The sequence below is a fragment of the Oryza glaberrima genome, chromosome 4 (genome assembly GCF_000147395.1).
Source record: "Oryza glaberrima chromosome 4, OglaRS2, whole genome shotgun sequence".
Lineage (NCBI taxonomy): Eukaryota > Viridiplantae > Streptophyta > Magnoliopsida > Poales > Poaceae > Oryza > Oryza glaberrima.
Window position 1 is genome coordinate 3049091 of NC_068329.1, and position 21891 is coordinate 3070981.

General features: G+C 38.4%; 1 protein-coding gene across 8 annotated transcripts; it reads left to right on the forward strand.

Annotated features, from left to right (window-relative positions):
• The first annotated feature begins 3261 nt into the window (after positions 1-3261).
• LOC127770519 (polycomb group protein EMF2A) lies at positions 3262-18661 on the forward strand. Of its 8 annotated transcripts, none has more exons than XM_052296261.1 (23): positions 3262-3536; positions 5157-5301; positions 6170-6306; positions 6449-6565; positions 7687-7855; positions 7929-7984; positions 9214-9328; positions 9415-9658; positions 10402-10538; positions 11222-11281; positions 11552-11676; positions 12500-12552; positions 12728-12780; positions 13048-13101; positions 13190-13249; positions 13722-13768; positions 13846-13973; positions 14807-14921; positions 15013-15061; positions 17323-17406; positions 17560-17639; positions 18203-18292; positions 18450-18661. In XM_052296261.1, the coding sequence occupies exons 4-23, from the start codon at positions 6531-6533 to the stop codon at positions 18571-18573; spliced, it is 1878 nt and encodes a 625-aa protein (XP_052152221.1). In that variant the 5' UTR covers positions 3262-3536; positions 5157-5301; positions 6170-6306; positions 6449-6530; the 3' UTR covers positions 18574-18661. The 8 variants fall into 8 exon arrangements, with proteins under 8 accessions (XP_052152221.1, XP_052152223.1, XP_052152226.1 ...); XM_052296263.1 differs by having other exon boundaries at positions 5157-5244; XM_052296266.1 differs by having other exon boundaries at positions 5191-5244.
• Positions 18662-21891: the final 3230 nt, after the last annotated feature.

The window sequence follows — 21891 nt, forward strand, 5'->3', positions numbered from 1 at the left end:
TGCCACGGGGCAGGACCATGGAAGTAATGAAAAAGAAGAAGTTCTGTAGTTGGACCATCTACTCTATCCGTTCGATTTGAGCTTCTCGATAGGAATTATTGGCTGAATCCAAAATGGATCAAAAGCACTTTCGGTGAGAATTCGCGTGGCTGAAGCTGAAGCAGCAACTTTTGAAGTGGCGCGTGGAATTCAAATCCCTTAGGACCTTGCTCGGCACTGTCCTTAGTATGATGCCGATCTCTTAGAAGTTTTCAACCGATTCACCAAGGAATATTTTGGTTGCTTTTGGCGGATTGCTTACTACTAGGTTGGATCGGACCGAAGATGATAATAAAAAAGGTAGAATCTCATGAGACAAACAAGACTCAAGCTGTTAAGGAAGATAAGAAAGCAGATCTCAGTGAAACAGGCTACAAACCACGGTGTCGGGGATTCGAATCCCTCCTCGCCCACAGCCTTCCAACGGGGAAGGGCCTTGTTACTGCCCATAGGAGAAGTAATAGGTAGGGATGACCGGATTTGAACCCTAGCAATCTGCAACCTGCTTCTTGCTCCTGATAGAGGTAGAAGCGCCTGCTTGCTTGCTGCTTTGCTTTCCGTGACGTTTCTTGTGTGCGTGGGCTGGCGGGGCTGTGCAGCGGCGCAGGGGAGTCCCTGATGTACATGGTGGCGGTGGCATCCGAGGCTGATTTGGCGATGGGTTTGGCGACAGTGCAGGCAATAAAAAGAGAGAGAAAAGAGATGGAGGATGGGGGAAGAGGCTGACATGTGGGGTCCACATGAGGGCAAATTTGATAATTCACACCATCCATCCATGCTGACAATCTGATTATTCTGCTACATGGACAAAAAATGGTATAGAATTAAGATTTCTTCCCTCTCTCCAATGGTAAATTAGTATGTGTAAACTTAAGAGAAGTACTTGGATAATTGCGAAACGTAAAAGTGGCAAATAGTTAAATTTCCTGCCATGGGCAACGGTTCTGCCCTCAATAAGGCTTGAGTGACACCGCTTCATCTCCTTTCTCCTCCACAGCCACCCATTTGTGCACTCGGCCTAGACCTACCACTCGATCCACCCTTCCTCTCCTCTCTTCTCTTCTCTTCCCTTTGTCTCCTCTATGCTAACGACGAAGCTCGGCCTCTTCTCCGACAAAGGCCGGGGAGCTCAAGCTTCGACGGGCTCGCCGGTCGCCTCCCTCACTATCAACTCGTAAACAACGTGTGTGGTGGAAAAGAAAGAGAAGAAAGAAGCTTGACACTGATATGTGGGCTTCACATATATTTCTTTATTTTTTTACTTCTCACTTTACATGTGGGTCATGTTTTTTATTTTCTTTTTATTGACTAGGATGCCACGTCAGCGAAACCAACCATCTATACCACCACATTCATTCTTCCATGAGATCTAATTTAACTTGGTTTAGGGATATGATTTAAACTCGATTGCATGTGGACTTATTCCCAGTCGATATCCCATTCGAAACATGTTATACCTTGTCTGGCTAATTCCACCCACAAAGATCTCAATCCCCTCCTTGTGGGAATAACCGAACAAGACCTTATGTATGTCATAAAAGAGTCGCAATTAGGGATGGCAACGGGACTGGGCAGGGCTGAGTTGAGCTGGAATGGCCCCAGCCCCACTCCCATGAGGGTCCATCTGGCCCCTGCCCCCCAGAGTGGAGGGAGGTTTGAAATTGATCCCCACCCCACCCCCTCTGGGGACCCGCCACACGACGGGGGGCTTGCTACACTCGCATGCAAGGACGCTTAGAGGAGGCGGTGCGACTGCACGTCACATCGACGAGAGGAGATGGCGAGGCTACACGGTGACGGGTAGAGGCGCGAATGCTATTGAGCAACCAGTCGTGTGAGGCGCGAATGCTATTGAGCGACCAGTCGCGCGCGCCCCTCCCTACGCGACTGGACACGTGTCTCACACGGAGGGGATGGCAGACGGCGCTGCGTGAAGGAACACACTTTTTTCCTTTTTTCTGGTTTTTTTTTCAGTTTCACTTCTTTTTTTGGGTTTTTCTGTTTTTCTTTCTACCTTCTGTTTCGCTTTTTTCCTTTTTTTTCTTTCCGTATCTTTTTCGTTTTAATACGTATGTATGCAAACTTTGTATATATACAAATACAAACTTTGTATAAACATATACAATGTTTATATACATGTATACAAACTTTGTATACGTGTATTTTTGGGTTTTTATACGTATGTATACCAATTTTGTACGAATACAAACTTTGTATACACGTATACAATGTTTGCATACGCGTATACAAACTTTGTACACACGTATACAATATTTGTATATGCATATACAAACTTTGTATACGTGTATTTTTTTGAGGTTTTATACGTACGCATACCAATTTTTTATACACGTATACAAAGTTTTTATACACATATAGAGTTTGTATGCACTTATTTTTTGGGTTTTTATACGTACGTGTACAAATTTTATATACACATATTTTTTAGGTTTTTTATACGTACGCATACAAACTTTATATACATGTGTATATATTTTTATACATTAAAATGTATACATATAAAAAATTATATATACACACACGTATGTATATACTATATGTACATACGTATAAAATTTGTTATACAAAGTTTAAGTTTATACGTATGTATGTATATATAGTATATACTTAGAGTAGTATACATATAGTAGTATATATATATACAGTAGTATAGACTAGAGGCGACAACTGATCGCGCGGGCGGAGCAGTGCGCGACTAGTCGCTTATCAGCCTTGGCACGCCTGTGTGGAGCTGGAGTGGAGATGGAGGCCACACGATGGCAGTTGGGGGCACGATGACGGGCGGAGGCAGCGCGACGTGGGCCAGCCGATGGGGGCTGTGGAGGATGGGTGACGGGAGTGGGAGTAGAGGATAAGGGATTGAGGAATTAGGGTTTAGTTTTTTTATGGCTCACTTATTGTGTCAACTAAGCTTGTATTGTTGGAATGGACTATTTTTCAAGGCATAACTCATATCCAGAGACCCTATCGGGTTACTCGTGGGTGACTCATGATCTTTATCCCCGTCCCTAAAAATTTGCGGGCCCCATCCCCACTCACCCATGGGTGAGAACTGAGAACTGTCCCCTCCACCGGACCCGTTGGATCCCTGGCTTCAATCCCGTTCAGGCCCATGGGCCGCACGCGACTGTAATCCCAAGCCCACAAGGGCCCATCAGGCCTTCTTAAGAGCTCCCCGCGAGTCCAAACCCAAAACGCGAAAAAACAAAACAGAAAAAAAACAAAAATAATAAAAAATAAAGGAGAAGCAGCTCCATCCAAGTCCACTCCAGCGCCGCCGCTACTCCCGCTCCCCACCGGCGCGCGCCGCCGTCTCCCCCCCACGCCGGCGCCGCCGTGTACCGGGGCTCCCTACTGCCCCTTCCACCGGAGCTGCTCTTCGGCCTCCTCCCCCTTCGCCGGCCGCAGCAGCAGCAGCAGCCAGCGCCCGTGAGCCCGAGTCGTCCCCCACCTCGGCGAGGCCTTGACCTAGGCTGGTAAGCCCTTCTTCGAATCACTCCGCTTTTACTTTCGCCCCCCAACTGTTGTGCGGTGGCCGCGTATTGCGCTAGAGCTGTCAATGGCTGGCTAGGATGGTTGCTGCCACTCAAACGGGAGATCATATTGGCGATTGGCTGTTTTTTTACTTTACAGTTTGGCATCAGATGTTATGTGCGAGGCAGCTAGGAACCGTGTAGCACAATCGTTACACGTGAATTAGCAAATTAGGAAGAATTTCGCGTTTTCTTGTTTTGTTTCGTTTTGTTTTTGTACGGTAGCGCGCTGTACATATCCTGTGGTTGTCAGAAATAATTTCTTCCCTAATTTTTTTTTTCATACCTGCCTGTCATGAAATATGATAGCAAATCGACAATGGTTTGGTGTGGAGCTGTCAGCCAAAGGGTGTTTCTAGTAGACAATCGGGACATCCACAAATGCGAAGGGGATGCTTTTTTTTTTTTTAGTAGAGAGCACCACACCAGATTTACAACAGAGTTTTTAGTCTTGTCTCGGATGTTAGTTACAGTGTCTATACTGAAAACCTCAATGTCATATTTAGTTATTTTGTAGGACAATAACCAACAAATAAACGGGCAGAACTTCTTGACCAAGTACATATTCTGAAGGTTCTAACTTTTATATAGCACCATTAGTTAATTGCTACTCATTGCCTCTCTGATTGGCAACAGATAATCAATCTGGATCACTTTTTGATTAGTACCATCCTCACACTGGCCCTAAACATGGTACGATTTACGTCCACAAGGGATGAATCATGCACACAAGAAACCATTTTGTGCAAAAGATTCATCCCGGACCTCTTGCTTTTGGAGACCCAATTTCTTATTGTATGGTCTCAGAACGTAAACAAATAATATGGTTCTATCCTCCATTTACATGTATACAGATGCCCCCTCCCAACCTCTGAATTTAAAATTTGAAATAACACGATATAGTTCTGCTATGATTGATATGTTGTAGTACATAACAGCTATTCTACCAGTTGATATGGTTCAAGGCCGCAATGCTGTACCGGTCCAGTTATGACCGCTGTTGCACACATTCTGTACAAATACAATTCGGGGTTTCATACGTTCTAGACACCATCCGCTTTGAATCCTTCAAAACTTGAGACATGCAAAATTAATTGTGGTAATCCTAATAAAACATAAGTTTTTTCACCATAAAATATAGATGTAATCCTAAAATAGGCCAAGTTATTTTAGCGTGCATGTGTTGTGCCTGCTGTAGAAACACTTCACTGCTAAATTTCCTCTACCCATTCTTCAAAGAGTGAGTTGCACCAGAGATGCAACCAATGGCTACATGAGTGCAAGTAGGTCAAAGAACTTGAAGGTTGCTAAATTTGTTAACTAACCATATTAAAGTGAATCATGCCAGTACAAAACTGTGATTGATATTTTTTTGGTGAAATTGGTGATGAAAAATAGAATTAAGTGGCCTACCAACTAAACAAGATTAGAAACGAATTTGCAAAAACTGCCAAGTTCTGTAATCTACTTGCATTAGCATCCACCTTGGGAACTTGCAAATTCTTCTACCTATAGGCTACTGTTCAGTTTACTCTTCTTTAAAGCATTTCTTGTCACTTGCAGTGATTTCTGGCTGTCTAACTACGTAAATTCATAGGCCCTGTTTGGTATGGCTCCAATTCAAAGTTCAAGGTCCAATTCAAAGTTCAAGGTTGGGACTGCTTCATGTTGGAGTTGGGGTTGATTTAGGAAGGTGTTTGGCCAGATGGTTAGCTCCAACTGTAATAATATCACTATTTCAAGCTGGCACAAAAACAAGCATCCTGCATTTATTTCAGCTCATCCTCGGTCACCACTCCTTGTCCCAACTGTACCCTCCACCTACCACCGTAGATGTAAAGTCATGTGAAGTTGACCATTTGGCAATCAATATCAAAGAGAAGATCTGAAATCTGTTTTTTGGTCTAATTGTAACCTTCTTCACCAAATCAAATCAGCTCTGGCATCCAAGTTTAGCCATACAAGTGTAGAACTGTTTACATGTATCGTCCAAGAAATATATTAGACCATATATTAAATTGATAATCTGTGAGATAGCCTGTAGGCATAAGCACATTTATCCAATGAGGGAATTTTTTCAAGAGAGTAACCAATGGGGACCTTGTAATTTGTCAAGTAGGGACTAGGGAGAGGTGCCCATGATAATTAAATAGTACTATTGTAGGCTGATATCGGTGGGGGCCCAGCCACTGGTTGGGCCCCATGCATGTCGCAAATGTGGCTGGGCCCCATGCATGTCGCAAATGTCTACATGATTTATGTTTATCCAGTTATTTTAGTCGGAAAGTGGAGTTTCTAGATTATTCTTGAAACTTCTGATGGTGCTAGGTCTTAACATAAGTAAATTACTTTGTTACTCAAAAGAGCAGCTATCACCACACCTGGCAATACTCCTAGTTGAGCAGGATTATGTCATTTATTCCATTATTAATATTAATTAATGAATTTGGCAGCTAAGAAATACATTCTGCCCTGCTGGATCTGCATTCCCCATATCCCCTTCCATAAAGAACCCCTCATTCCCCTTTTGCGCCTGGTCATATTTGCGCACTCCATTTCGATCTGCCTGTGCGCAGGAAAGAAGTCGAGCAAATCAATCCCCAAATCCTCTCATATAATTCGCAACCACCTTGCCACCACTGTTCTTCGACCGGATCCTATCAAGAGAAAAACTCTTCTCTTTCCGCTATTGGAGATCTGACTACTTTCCTTGGTAAGCCCTAGCTTTGATTGGTTCTACTTTGCCCTAATTTTCTCCCATGAGTGCTCAGGTTTACTTGTAGGATCCAATCCCTTTCTTGGATAATCCATTAATTTCATTTTTTTTTGATTTGACTGATCTAATATCTTCATAGGGTTCCTTTCACGGGCACTCGTCTGTGCTTCTATGTGCTGATTTTGGTGGATTCCAGTGTACTGAGCTTTTCGTCGACAAGGATGCCTGGCCTACCTTTGACTGACCATGATGCAGTGTACGCAAATGCCAACTATGTTAATTGCTATGCCTTGTTCATGCTATTTGTTTCTTCTTTTACCATCCTCATGATGCTTCTTTGTGAACTGAAGCAAGGGGCAGATTTTCTGTTATGCTTGGATAATTGGATAGGAACACAAAATTGTGCCATGGTGCCCTCCACAGCCCCGTTATCAACACTATCCACCCACACCCATCCCTCCCCCTCTATAATACCTGCACTAATCGAGGAATAAACGCAAAGCAGATAGGTCTATTAGTCTTCTAAGAATTTAATGCTAGTGTTGGATGGGTTAGCATGCATCAGACCCTTCTCTGTTGAACCTGTTATGTATTTCCCCAACAAACGAAAAAATGGCATGGCACATGCCCAGGGTCAGTCCTTATCATCAGTGATTTAGGATTTTAGAAAGTAAAGAGCCCTTTCAAATAAATTGATTGGAAACTTTCTAGTATTTAAGTTCCAATGGATGGACAGAGAACCTCGAAACCACATTGGAAGAACTCTTAAAACTCAGTTCATGTTTGAAAAACATTCAAAATTGATTCAAACCTTCAAATTGGAACTTTTGAGTCGGTATCAGGAAAACTTCAATTAAAAATCGATTGGAATTTGGAAGGAGGGAGAAAAAAAGGAATTTTTAACTAGGTAGTCAGTTGAATTTATAATTACAGGTACAAAGAATGATGGAAAATAGTCCAACATGCATATATTTTATGAATGGTAGGAGGAATCTGACATACAGGCCTGAATTACTGACTGGTTGCTAAGGCCAAAGTTACACGTATGTGATATCTGGTTTCTAGTTGATTTAGTGAAACATGATGATGTTTAGGTTGATGGTATGATCATGGAAGGGATACTTTAGTGAGGTCGAATGGACATGTAGTAGTTTTATATCTCTTGTCTCTCTCACCAACTTAGTCTTCTTAAGTTGTAAAAGAATAGCTATTTTTATGGTTGATGATTGGTCAGCATAAATCAACCTTGGCTTGTATCTTGAATTTAATCATGTCATTTGTATGTAGTTAAGTTTATTTATAGATTGGAGCCATTTCTATATGTTGGATAGGTTTAAAAGCTATTCTATATTTTTATTCAAGTGTGTTTATATACAGGAATACTGGATGTGAATTTGATTGTCAGAGGTCTTCGGACCAGATGTGCTGTGAGCACTCTGTCGCTCAGTTCTCTTCAGTTCAACAACTTAACCCTGAAGAAAATTTAGCTTTATACTGCAAGCCACTTGAGTTGTACAACTTTATTCGACACCGAGCCATTGAAAATGTAAATCTCATCATGAAAACCTTGTCTTCTGATATGGTTTAGATAAGCATGCTCAGTATGTCTCATTTTGCAGCCTCCTTATCTTCAAAGATGCCTTCTTTATAAGATACGTGCAAAACAAAAAAAAAGGTATGTCTCGTTGATCCATGAGTGGTTTAAGTCTGAACTACTTCCATCCTATGCATGTACCATTCATATTCAGCTAAGCATCTTGAGAACTTACTGATATTCTTACATTTTTTTCTTTATATTATGGCCCAGTTCTTTTCAGCTACTTCATCGGATTATTACGGTGGATTATTTGCTCCACGTCTGTAAAAAAAACATTTTTTTCACTGCATTGATAGACCACTTGTTCTAAGCTATTCATTATTAATTCTAAAAATATTTAATTTGTTCTACAATCAAGCAGATAATCTGTTTCAAACTGGGCCTATGTATACATTTAAATTCACCACCTGGCCTTATGGAAGAAATGAGTGAAATCATAGGAATCCAATAGGAATAATCTGTTTAGTCTATAGGAATTTCACAAGAATTCAAACGTGAAATCCAGCATGTTGGTAATTTTCATAATGCTACTCTCTCTCTAAATTAACTAGCTCAATTGAAAAAATCACATGTTTTGGAAAACCTTAGGATTCAACTTGATGTGCATCCCCAATTCCTGTTTCGTTTTTTTTTTCCTGTTCCTTTGTTTTTCCTGTTGTGCCAAAGAGGCCCTAACTGATACTGGTATATGTAATATGTGACACAATTTTGACTCTTATCCAGCAGTTTCAGTTGCTGAAAGACAGTCAGAATCGTTTGGATTAAATATGCCAAAACTCAAAAGGAAAAAAAATATTCTGATTCACAAAGCAGTTCCTTCTGCTGATAGTGCAGAGTTATGAGTATGATTCCAACATGGTTTAAAAGAAACATATGGAAATTATATTATGTTGGTTGTTCTAAAGCACCTACAAGACAATCTTATTTTAAACCACATGCTCCTTCTGTCCTAGAAAAAACCAACTTCTGGTGAAGTTGGTTTCTTTCTGGGACGGAGGGAATACTTGACTAGTTAAATATTAAATTGGGAAGTGCATATTCTGTTTAAGTGGAAAATTATATGTTTACTGTATTCTTTGAACATTTGGGTGGATCAGCACTTGAAATTTAGACTCCGGCAGCAGCTGGGCTCTCAAGCGTGGACAGTTGCATAGATGAAGCCTAATTCGTTCCCATATGTAGTTTTCTTATAATATAAACCTGACTCAAATTATTTTTCGAGAGTAATCTTTTTGATAAAGCGTTATTGAATTTTGAAACTTATTTGTTGCAAACTCTGATTTGCATCTGTGTTCATGAATGTGTAGGATACAGATAACTATATCATTACCTGGAAGTAACAATAAGGAATTGCAAGCAAAGAATATCTTTCCTCTGTATGTTCTGTTTGCTAGACCTACTTCAAATGTTCCTATAGAAGGAGTAAGTGTTGTTTCTGTAGTTCATGAAATGACTTATTATTTATTCTGTCTACTACTTCTCTTCTCATCTATGGCTTTATATTGCAGCATTCTCCAATATATCGGTTCAGTCAGGCCCGTTTGCTTACTTCCTTTAATGACTCTGGGAATAATGACCGTGCTGAAGCCACATTTGTTATTCCTGATCTGGAGACTTTAATTGCCACCCAAGCTTATGGTCTTACTTTTATCCTTGTTAGCCGCGGTACCAAAAAAAATAAAGGGCGAACTGGACAAAATCTTTGTGAAAATGACTGTTCTGAGAAACATGTGGACTACTCTTCTCTCCGAAGTAAGTCTGTGATCGAACTGAATAATTGGTACAGTGTAATAACTTTTTGCTTCCTTATGCCATGGATGATGTAATTACACAAAGAATCAATTCTTAACTAATGGACACAGAGGCGTCTGCTCTCCTCCATAACCAAGATATGAAAGCACAACATTTCCATTTTAGAGAAAATACCGAAGGCCTCTTCTGTATGTTTACTGAATCTCAGCATCCCATGATGTTCAGTATCCAGTTGACATCCACATCAACCGGAAAACAACTAACCTGTTAAAGTTTTAATCCTTAGCTCCAGGTGGTATACTGTATATAGTTACTAGTAGCATGCCAACTCTTCTCATTGATGTGGACTCATGGGGAACAAAGGCAGCATTGTACAGTTTTACTCAACTTGAAAGCTAATATTTAAGAAATGACTTTCCATTTTAGCTAAGCGGTACTGGTTATTTTTGCCTGTCTTTACTGGTTTTAACATGATCAAGTGAATAAAATACCATCAAACATTGTTTGTTTAGTCTCTACCGAGAGAACCACATACTAGACCATTTTCATGAGTAATACAGATCCTTTAGTTCCTTCTGTAGAGGGCTTTCTCATTATTGGAATTTCCACTCTTACAGATTCCGATTCTAAAACATGTGCCTTTACAAATTAAGCATAAAAAAATATGCAATTTTGTATCTCGCGGATAATTAGGCTTGTTGTCTTGTTGAATGGACTAACTATTGTTTCATATGCATTTCCAGAGCTTGCAGGGAAATGTTTCTGGGGTAAAATTCCGATCACTTCACTTAATTCATCTTTGGAGACTTGTGCGGATTTAATTTTGGGGCATATAGTGGAGTCACCTATCAGTATATGTATGAGCCCAGGCTACTTAGAGGTTAACTCCAATGTCCTTAAAACATACAGCTTATTCTAACATTTCATTATCTTCTTCTGAGCATGCCAATTTTCCATCTAATTCACAATCATAAGATAGACAGCCACTGGCTTTCATGGCATAAGAAACCTGTTTTAGGGGAAAAAAAAAAAGATGCCATCTAACCTGCCTGCATATGCACTTCACTTGATTTTTGATGATTTAGGACATGTAACTTCTGATTATGCAAATTGCTACTCTTGGACAATATTTGCCACATTTACTTTTGTATTTTGCGCAAAAACTATCTGTGCTTCAGAATTTGCTGCTACTTTACAGTTCTACTAGTGGTGATGCTAATCAACATGTTCTGTTTAATTGAAAATTTTGGATTCTTACAGAAGTGGAACATTTATTTTGTAGGAGTGATAAGTGCTTGTTTAAATTGACACATACTAAGCACTTCAATAGTACAGGTGGAAAATTGCCTAATTAAATTTATGTCTTGTGCTAAGTTAGCATTGTTTGATGAATTATAAAAAATTGTAGCGCAGGCTGGAACCTGCAGTTACAAAAGTTTCCTGGAATCTCGTGCAAGTTCTCCGTGTTTTCCTTCCTATGCCCCTTGTATTCTGCTATCCTCCTTGTTTACCGTGGAAACTATATGTTGACACTACTTTTATCTTTTGATAACGCATGTGCAGCCAACATTTCTTGAGCATGACAGTTGCTTGTCATTTTGTTCCCGTAAAGCTGATGCTATGGTAAGTTCTTATTTCTTTGTTTAATATCATTATTGCTTTCAGTTTCCAAATTTATGTAATAGCTGATAAATATTGTTTACGGTGTACATGAACACTATCGTTTGCTTATTTTTCTATGTTTAATCTAATCAAGTAATCATTGCTTCCAACTTTTGAAATTGCTGTGGGGTATATAATATTATAATGTACTTGATCACTTTGGTTTGCTGAAAAGTACAAATTACTTCATGTATGTAGCTTTACTGAGACTATTGATCTTTGCTATTACAGGTTCCATATCAGTTGCAAGTAAAAGTATCTGCAGCAGAGGCTGGTGCAAAAGACATACTCAAATCTCCATACAATTCCTTCTCATATAGTGACGTCCCACCATCCTTATTACTGCGTATTGTAAGGTAACTTGTATCCCAGCTATGCATGGCTCATGTTCTGTAATGTTATGAGTTATTCAGCCGACAGTTCTTATTTCTCACTTTATTGTTACCCAGTATAATAAGAAAAAAAATATGTTTTTCACTCTTATGTGCTTTTATCCCTAATATGTGAGACTTCATCTGCTCATTGGACTATACTCCCCCGTCCCCAGTCACATAAACATGTATTTTCTCGAATATGCAGGAGAACTGCATATCATTGCATTAAGGAGAGAAAATATTTGCAAGACACACTCACACTTCCCAGTCACTACATGTCATCCTAAATTCCTAATACTAAGTTTTACCAAAGATACTGTCTCAATTACATGTAGTTTGGATGTATTTGAAAAGCATGATAAATTCCATTATGAATAAGAATCCCATAAGAAAGCCAAAGTGGATTATTGTTGACCTTGGAAAAGTAGAAAATTCCCCTGATGAAGGTCCTGATGTGAAGCTTTGCACAGTTCTTTTTCTTGGCTTAAGCTGCACTTGACCCCATCTAGGTTGAGTTTATTGCAGTACCATGCTTTTTTTTAGGGCACTGCAGTACTATGCTAATACCATGGTAAAACCACTCTTATGAAATTCTGTAAGGACTGGGTTTTATTATTCGGATTGAGGAGCTCCAAAATAGCCTCTTAGGGTCAGGCTAAGGTCCAGGTAGCGCGGTGCCGGTGCCTGGCCTGCCTGGGTGATATCATCATGCCTAGTTATATTACCTTGCTCTAGTTTGTTCTTTATCTAATGCATTTCAATTCTGGTGTAACAAATTTCACTTTGAGAAGTTCTTTTTGTACAGGCTTAGAGTTGGAAATGTGCTCTTTAACTACAAGAACACACAAATGAGTGAAGGTTATCCTCCCCCCCTTCTCTCCCTCCCTCTCCCTCCAAAGAGAAAAGGAAAAGAAAAGGAAGAACTGCTGTTGGCCAATAATGAAGATCAATACATGCTTTGCAACTATCTGTTTTACTTTAGTTTTGCATCATTTTCTGTTTTCCTAATGATTCTTTAATTCCTTCTTACCAGTAACGGAAGATTTTACTTGCCCGTTTTGCTTGGTACGGTGTGGGAACTTCAAGGTAAAGTCCGAAGCAGTGTTTCTTTATGTTGTGTTTGCTCATGTCACTGGTTTCTGCTAATGGCTGGCATATGGTTCCTGTCACCTGCTACATTTTTTTATGAAAGCTATCCATTCTCCATTTTGTACTGTACCTTTTATATTGATGAAAATTAAAAAAAAGTTGGTCCATATTTTCATACATCTTCATACAAAAGCAATACCCTTTTGTGTTTCCTGCTTTCCTGTTAGAAGTCATGTCTAATATTGTGATTTTGTGCAACATTAGGGTCTGGAATGTCACATGACTTCATCACATGATCTGTTCCACTACGAATTCTGGGTGAGTAAATATCTGAAGTCTGAATTGCACAGTATCCTTCAATCATACTCATAGTAAGATAACTATTTTGTTTCTCTTATCAAGACAGATATCTGAAGACTACCAGGCTGTTAATGTTGCGCTGAAGAAAGATAACATGAGAACAGAGGTAAATTAGTGATAAAGGACATACACTGTACCTAATTGACCTAGGTTTGATGTACCAGGGTTGTGGGATCCAGCCCATGCAAACTAGCATAAATTTTACATACATGGCTTAAAAGCTCCATTTCTATTTAATATTGATTTAAGTGAAAATCTTTGTTTTAGAACCATTACTCTCTTGAAAGACGGTGTTGGGCATGATGATGTGTTCTACACCCACTCCACTATAAAATCTTTTGTGGCTATAAATGTGTACTCATCTGTGTATTGTTTGTAAGATTTTCTAAAACAATTGTATAAAGCACACAAGGTTGCTAATGGGTTTCATATATGTAGATTTGTTTTGGATTTGAAGACAATTTCTTTTCAATTTATATTTTAGACTTATAACATATTTATTGGGATCCGTTACAACACGTGGGCATGATGCTAGATTGCTAGTATCTGGAAAAACTAACTGTCAACATAATTTACAGTTTGTGGCAGCAGAAGTTGATAATAGCCATCGGATCTTTTACTACCGGTATGTTTTTTTTTTTTTTACATTAGCTGTAACAATGCTAAATCCTTTGTTCAATGTGCCTAACTGTGTTCCATCAGATCAAGGTTTAAAAAGAGTAGAAGAACAGAAATACTTCCGGTTGCGCGTGCAGATGCACATATTATGGAATCAGGATCACCTGAAGAAACACAAGCGGAGTCTGAGGATGATGTCCAAGAGGAAAATGGTATATTTCTCGTCTTATGGTATCCTAGCATGCAAAACAAACCACATGCTAAAGGAAACATATTGGTATTTACAGTATTTTTTCTTTTCTATATTAAGTGGGTTGTAATCTGTTACGTGTCTACTCTTGGAGAATTATTTCTTTATTCTATGGTAGCTTGTTAAAACTTGTTTATTATGTGCCATCTTGTTAAAACAAAAGGGAAGCAAATGTAGCCTTGAATTACAGGTGTTCTCTCCTTTGTTTTCAACTTCAGTTCGGTTCTTTGTTGACAGTAAAAGTTCAACACTTAAACCACTACTACCTCCGTTTCATATTATAAGTTGCTTTGACTTTTTAAAAGTCAAACTTCTTGAAAGTTTGACCAAGTTTATAGAAAAATATAGCAATATTTATAGTACTAAATTAGTTTGATTAAATCTAACATTTATTATATTTTGATAGTATTTTGTTTTATGTTGAAAATATTACTACATTTTTCTATAAACTTGGTCAAAACTAAAGAGTTTGTCTTAGAAAAAAGTCAAAATGACTTATATTATGAAACAGAGGTAGTACTATCTTTGTGTAGCTTTAGCTGAGAGCTTCTGAAATGGAACCCCAACCACCTACTAGTAAACCTATTCTTTGTAGATTTGCAATTATCATTCTGCTAGAATGTAAGGAAATGTCTATACCATATCCTGGGGTTTCTCTTTCCCATTATTTTGGCATTTTGTGAAGTTTATGTTCTTATACTTGTTCCGCCGAAAATCTATTCCATATGTTGTCCTGATGTTACTACAATTGAGGCATTTTCTTTCTAATTTTCTCTCTCTTTTTTCTTTTTGCAGAAAACGCTTTGATTGATGATTCTAAGAAATTACATGGTAGCAATCATTCACAATCAGAATTTCTGGCATTTGGGAAATCAAGGAAGCTATCAGCAAATCGAGCTGATCCCAGAAAGTAGTCCTCTGTTTATCTTCATGATATCATCTTACTGTTATATGGGTTTTTAATCTAACTTATTCTTCATTGCATTTATATTATCTGGCAGTCGTCTACTTCTGCAAAAACGTCAGTTCATCCATTCTCATAAGGCACAGGTGATCGAAAAACGCCTATTCTCATCTTTATTTTGTTTCTATTTTCAGTAAAACTTGGCCTCAAATTTGATAAGATCTATTTGAGGCTTCAGATATGCATTACTTGCAATGTTTTCTGAATTGGGGCTTTGTCTGCACTTTCTAAAACTTGCTTTTGTAGTTCTTTTTACTGACAGCTGCTGCTTCAGTCGTATATTATGTGTGAACAGATAATAGCCCAACTGTTGTCTTGATTATTTCATTCCCAATTACTAGTAGAAGATTATGTGTCGTGGTCCATCTCTAGCAGAATTTGGTGGGAAGCCATACTACATATTCCACTCTCAGCTAGATCCTCTTGAAGTGGCGTATGATGGCCTGGAAAAGTAATTGTATACAGATGGGGAAAAAATGTGAACACCAGAATGAGGATGTTGTCATTTACTAAGATATGAAGTCGTAATAAACAAAGATGTGGTTTATATGCTTTTCTAGAAATTTTGGGTAAAGGTCACTGGACTGCATATATAAGATAGTATAACACCAGATCATGAGAGCATTGATCATGCACACACTCTCTCTCTGTGTGTTCTTTTTTACTAGTCATATTGAACATCAACATGGTCACCAAGACACCAATACACAATAAGGTAGGAAAAGGTTTGTTTATAACTCTCGACATTGTGAAACTCTGGAAATTGGACATAAATCACGAAACTAAATATTTTACAACCTCAAATTCTCAGAACCCGTTGGATGGTTTGATTGTGGTTTTAGCCACATTAGTGTCCACATCTCATGTTTGTAAAGTTGGTTTGGGGGGGGGGGGGGGGGGGGTGTTGGGGGCAATCAGGTGGCAAAACCTAGTGACATGTCGATGCCATGTGAACAAAACCAATGTAACTTTAGTCTCAGGGGTTTACATGAACTACTTAGGGAGTTTGTGTTCTTGCAGTTCGTGGTTGATTTTTCAGACTTTTGCAAGGTTTTAAGGGTGTACAATGGAGTTTTTCCTTAGAAATATAATGATATGAAAGTATTTTCGTGACAAATCATTCTCACATGCCAAATCCTAATATTCTTTTGCATATAATCATAGGATTTTGAAGTTCAATTACACACATTCTAAAGCATCTTTTTGAGAATGGAAAGAGTGGCTAACTAGAATACTAACATAAATATTTTGTCCTCCAAGATGTTTCAACTACATGATTATAGCTGGATAGTATAGCGGTGGGTGATCTTGTTAATTCATCTTGGGCAACATGGTTGACTATCCATATAGCGAGACAATTGCATTTTTCAATGGAGGTTTAAACTTTACCTAGAAATGCAGAATGAACAAACATTAGCAAAAGTAAAAAATACATAATCAAAATTAGCTTTTACATTGGGCTTTTTTTTTCATTTTCCTTTTTTTTTCCCATTTTCCATTTCTATTATGCTGTCTTGTAACTGAGTAAAATACACCAGCGGTCCTTAAAATTGTTTATCATCTCATCCGAGCCTTAAAATGTTGAAAATGTAAATTAGAACCCTTAATTTTGTTAAATGTACGATCACTGTCCAAGACCCCTCTAGGAGATGACAAGGTGTCCAACTTGGTGACCGGCGGTTGCCACGTCGGGAGTGAGTTGCACATGTGAAGTGATATGCACAAATCCAGAGGTTATTGTGTGCCCCCTACTTTGCCAAACTGATGACCACAAACTGGTTTTGTGCACATTCGTCGTGCACGTGCAATTCACATGTGAAGTCGCTCGTGTTGCCAAGTTGGCATGCCATATTGGTTTGTAGAGGGGCCCATGCTCTTTGTGACTTGTTATAGTACATTTGGGCCCTGTTTTGGGAGCTTCTAGCAGCCGCAGCTTCTAGAATCTCTAGTTCCCCTAAACAGTCCAGATTCTCACCTAGATTCTGAGATCCTCACCCAAATGAACTAGAAGCCGTAAGATAGGAAACCCGGGTTTTCCAGATTCTCACCAGTTGTTTATGAGAATCTCGAGCTCCCCCATACAAGGTCTTACCAATAATAGGGGCCATAATCTGCATTTTCAAATTCCATGGACCGGGATGAAGCCAGGAAACGAGTTTAAAGATTGCCGATGTATTTTACTCTTATCATAATGTTACTTGTTTCTTACCCTCTCCTTTTTCTTCTTAATATAATGATACGCAACTTTCCTGCGTGTTCAAGAAAAAAAAAACTATTTGCATATTTCTTGTAGTTTATGCATGTATTTGAAATCAAGCTAATCATTATTTTTTATGTATTTTCATAGCCAATGACATTCGAAGAAGTTCTCTCAGATAATGATAGTGAAGATGAAGTAGATGATGATATTGCTGATTTAGAAGATAGAAGGGTAAGATGTGGCTATTTGATAATCTTTTTGGCTGAACATAGATCAAGTTCAAGCTCTGCATTGCCATGAGCTCAAATCAATCTTCTATGGCTATTATTGCTGTTTTAACTTTTCTTAATTGATTTTTGTTTTAACTTTGCTGAGTAAATGCAGATGCTTGATGATTTTGTTGATGTTACAAAAGATGAGAAGCGCATTATGCACATGTGGAATTCATTTATTCGAAAACAAAGGTCAGGCATATCCTCAAAGTTTCATTGGCTCTATCAACGTAGGGTGTAGGCAGGAGTGTTTTGACCTGGCATTGCTGTTTTTTTTTGTTCATCAACTTGGCAGCTGAGGGAACCAACTATTACAATCTGTTCTTCAATCCATTTAATGTTTTAGCCATTTTTTGTGCTACTAAACAACTATTGGTAGGACCGCAAAACAGCCAGGGAATGGATAATTTTCTGGGGAGGGCATACATCAATTATCCGGCATTCCTTTCATGGCACAGTTTTCTTCACATTTTTCTTCATTATTTGTGTAACATTTGGCATTCCTTTCATGGCACAATTTTGCTTTCGCCATATTTTTCATTAGTTGTCCTGTGTAACACTCAATTTTTATGTTGTTTGGGTTCATTATTGTTTTACTATCTTATCTGTAGCCCATTAATGACATCAGAACAATTAAAAGCCAGAGCGCATTCTTTGTCCTGAAGGGTAGATTAGAAAATGCTAGTAGAATTTTTCTTGTTTAAGCACTAGGTGTATATATGTTTCGGTTCTCTAACTGTAAAATCTGGCTGCAGTATACTAGCTGATAGTCACGTACCTTGGGCTTGTGAGGCATTCTCCCGACATCATGGAGAAGAACTTTTAGAAAACTCCGCTTTACTATGGTAAGTTTAAATCTTAGATTTGTTATACCTCTTATAGTTTTGTTTATTTGGAACACGTTTTGTCTGCAACAGGCAGTATTTTCATGTCCACACATACCTTTGGACTATTCTTGTTTACTTATTTATTTGATTTGCAATTCGCTCACTGTATGAACAGGGGATGGCGCATGTTTATGATCAAACTCTGGAATCACAGTCTACTCTCTGCCCGCACAATGGACACCTGCAACAGAATTCTTGATGACCTAAAAAATGAAAGATCAGATCCTAAGAAACAATGACGTGTAGGAAATATTGGCCAACTTGTGTACCATGGTGTTGATTCTGATCATTTCAAAGTTTCTTAAAAAAACATAAGCTTTCTCTGAAGCCTGAATGACCCAAAGTTAGAAACATATATGCTGAGGTTGTCATTGTTTTTACTTGGAGAAGCAGAGAACTATTCTCAATTCGATTCATTGATTAAACTGAAGGGCCAGGTCCAGGGCCTGATAACAAACTTTCTTGTTCTGGATGACATTCAGTTCCAGCCAACACCTGGATAACGTGAGTTTACATGGACCATTCGTTGTTCAGCTCTGTGGAGCATTAATTTTTTTTTAATTTTCTTATTCAGCACCATTAAACTGGATGTATGCTAGTTATGTGAACTTCAGCGAGGAATATAGGATTCTGAAACAAATTTCCAAAGTTTGTGGTACTAAGTTTCATTTTAAAAACAGGTAACTACCTTTAAAATTGTTCTCGCGGTGAGATCTTATCTTTTTATCAACTCGCGTGTTATGAATATTGTGTTCCTATATAATCCTCATAATTAGTATTACGGACGAATGTTAGAATTATTGCTAATCTCGTTTGCTTGCAACCAAATGCTCCTTTGGCTGCTAAACAGTCAATATTCTCCCTTTGGGTGAATGTGAAGCCATGGTGAAGGTCGTCGCTTTGCAATCAGTTAAACAACATAATCCAAGCAAATCCCAGAAGTTGAGAAAAGAAAAAAAAAACAGAATACAGTTCATATTTCATTAAGCTAAGACACAATACTCCACATGTGAAATTTGGCAAACTCATGGCAATCCAATGTCTCCACGACACGTTCTTAGACTCTTAGTTGTTGATCCCATTAGTTATGGCTGATTAGGTCAACTAGGATTTAATCCAAATCTTCCAATCATAGAGATGAACATGGGTTGGGTTAGTTGGGATGCAAACATATGCCAATCACAATTAACTAGAGGTAATGCACAGCACATTGCCCAAGTCAAACACCTTAAGTGACTTAACTTCACCATCTCTTCTTGTTCCCTTGATCTGTTGATGAAGAGAAGTTCTTCATGTCGGTCTAATTGTTTAATCTCTGCATTATCTCCCATACTATGTACAAGTCAATGGGTGGTAACTGATGGCTCCAATTTTATAATCTCTGCTCCTATGATGCTATATATAGCTGTGCCTGATCCACTTTATTACTGGTGAGAACAAAAGGAACACCCTTGCATATTGGTTTAATTTTTCGATAATGGAATTTACTAAAGCATCTTGCATAATGTTTATTGGGACTGTTACAAAAGAATAACTCTTGCAAATAGATATGGGGTTTGTTTGGGATGCAGAAATGATTTCTTGCAATCAGTAGTACAGTCCTTTCAAAAGAACATGGAATTCTTCCATACCAAACAGGGCCACATTGTCCATTGACAATATATTGATAGCATGTTCTTTCTTAGTTTGCAAAAGATAGGCGTCATTTCTCTCTCAAAGAGATGTCATTGTCAAGAACACACACACAAGCTGGTTGTACGTAATGCAAGAACTGGTCAGCTAGCTCATCACAGCACTTGACCCAACTCAGCTAGCTGCAGCCTGGCAACCAAATTGTAGCTAACATTCTCCTGTGAAAAGCTCTAAAAGGCAACCAAAGTGTCATAATGTAGTAGACAGAGGGTTCTGTTAATTTAAACTATGGTACTTCCTCCGTTTCATATTATAAGACTTTCTAGCATTGTTCACGTTCATATATATGTACCTAGATTCATTAATATCTATATGAATATGGAAAATGCTAGAAAGTCTTATAATCTGAAACGGAGGTAGTAGATATCAGTTAAAATAGTTAATACAATTCAGCAAGACTTGGTGTGTGTTTTGCTATGAACGGGCAATGCTGTTACGTAAATCTTGGACTGTTAAACGGTCCAAGATGACGGATATATTTTGGAATGCATATCAAGCAAGAAATTAAGAAGAATGAATTGTTGAGTTCAGAAGTAGAGCTTAGTAAAAAAAAAAACTTCAGATTTCAGAGTAGATGCTAGTGATCCATTTGGCCGTGGAGTTCCGTAGAAGCAGGCAAGCAGCTTCCACTTGAATGGATACATACAAGACTTTGTATCCGTATGAATCTTCCCTTTTCTATTTATTATTTGGACAGAAAATAAAATGTAACAGCTGCCACTTGGGCCATGCCATGAGAAAAAGAAGAGAAGTGGGTGCCATGTCTTGCTACTAGCTAGCTAGTACAACATACTATCACTCTACCAAGAAAAAAAACTAACCTTTTTATTAATTGTTGAGTGTTAATCCCTGATCTTCTCAAGGATGCATTTATAGGATGCCAATCAATTATAAATGAGACTATTATGCTCAAATTAATTCCATTTCAGGACACTTGAGAGAAAGGTTAGAGAGAGAGAGAGATTTGGGGAGAGTGAGGCAGTTGCTTACACTTACACCATCTCCACTACTAGGCTACTAGTACACACCACACACACACACACACTATAAAGTATAGCTGCAACTTACAGGAAAGGCAACAGCCGTAGCTGCCTGCCTGCCTGCCTGCTGTTTTTAATAGAAGTGGGGCGCAAGCAAGCCATCCATCCATCCTAACCTCTGACCTGCACAATTAGTTTAGTGCTAATTAACGGTTTAACACGGACATCATCACTCCTTTTATCATTAGCATGTTCAGTGTTGAGTGACAATTGAATTGAATGATTCTAGGGGCTATAATCAAAAGGGACCATATGGAATGTGGATGAATTGGAGGCAGTTATACTTAACACTTGATGATGACTTGACCTATAGTAGATGCACCATATTTGTGACACTCAAATTCTGCCCAATTCCAAATGATACCTAGATGTGCGATTTGTTTGGAAAATCATTTATAAAAGAGTAATAAAAGAGTTAGCAATGCTAGCTTATATGTAATATATGCAGAATGACGTTATTTCGGCGGCGTTCGCAAAAAAAAAGACGTTATTTCGGCTACTTAATTTCTTATAGTTTACTCATATATAGGAATTAAAGGCTAAGTAACTTCTTATGGAATTTAACTATAAATGTAGTGCGGCAATGAAAAGTAAAAAAAAACATAAAGTGAAGCAATGATGAATTAATGTGAAAAACAAGTAAAGGAGAAAAAATATTTTCTGTTTTTTAGTACTTTGCAATCAGGGAATTAAAACAATGGAGTTGGAAGAAAAGGCAAAGAAAGAGAAGTAGTCCTTTTTATTTGAAAGAGGGCTCTCTTTTTTGGAGCTTAAATCACTTCATTTTCACTTCAAGTCCCAACCATGACTTTCCACCTATTCTCT

What these genes read in the sequence shown, in the direction of transcription:
- LOC127770519 (XM_052296261.1), top strand. Translation starts at nt 6,531, where the DNA reads ATGCCTGGCCTACCTTTGACTGACCATGATGCAGT. An exon ending in GACACCGAGCCATTGAAAAT is followed by an intron (nt 7,856 to 7,928) that starts GTAAATCTCATC and finishes CTCATTTTGCAG; the next exon opens with CCTCCTTATCTTCAAAGATG. An exon ending in CTGATTTAGAAGATAGAAGG is followed by an intron (nt 17,407 to 17,559) that starts GTAAGATGTGGC and finishes GAGTAAATGCAG; the next exon opens with ATGCTTGATGATTTTGTTGA.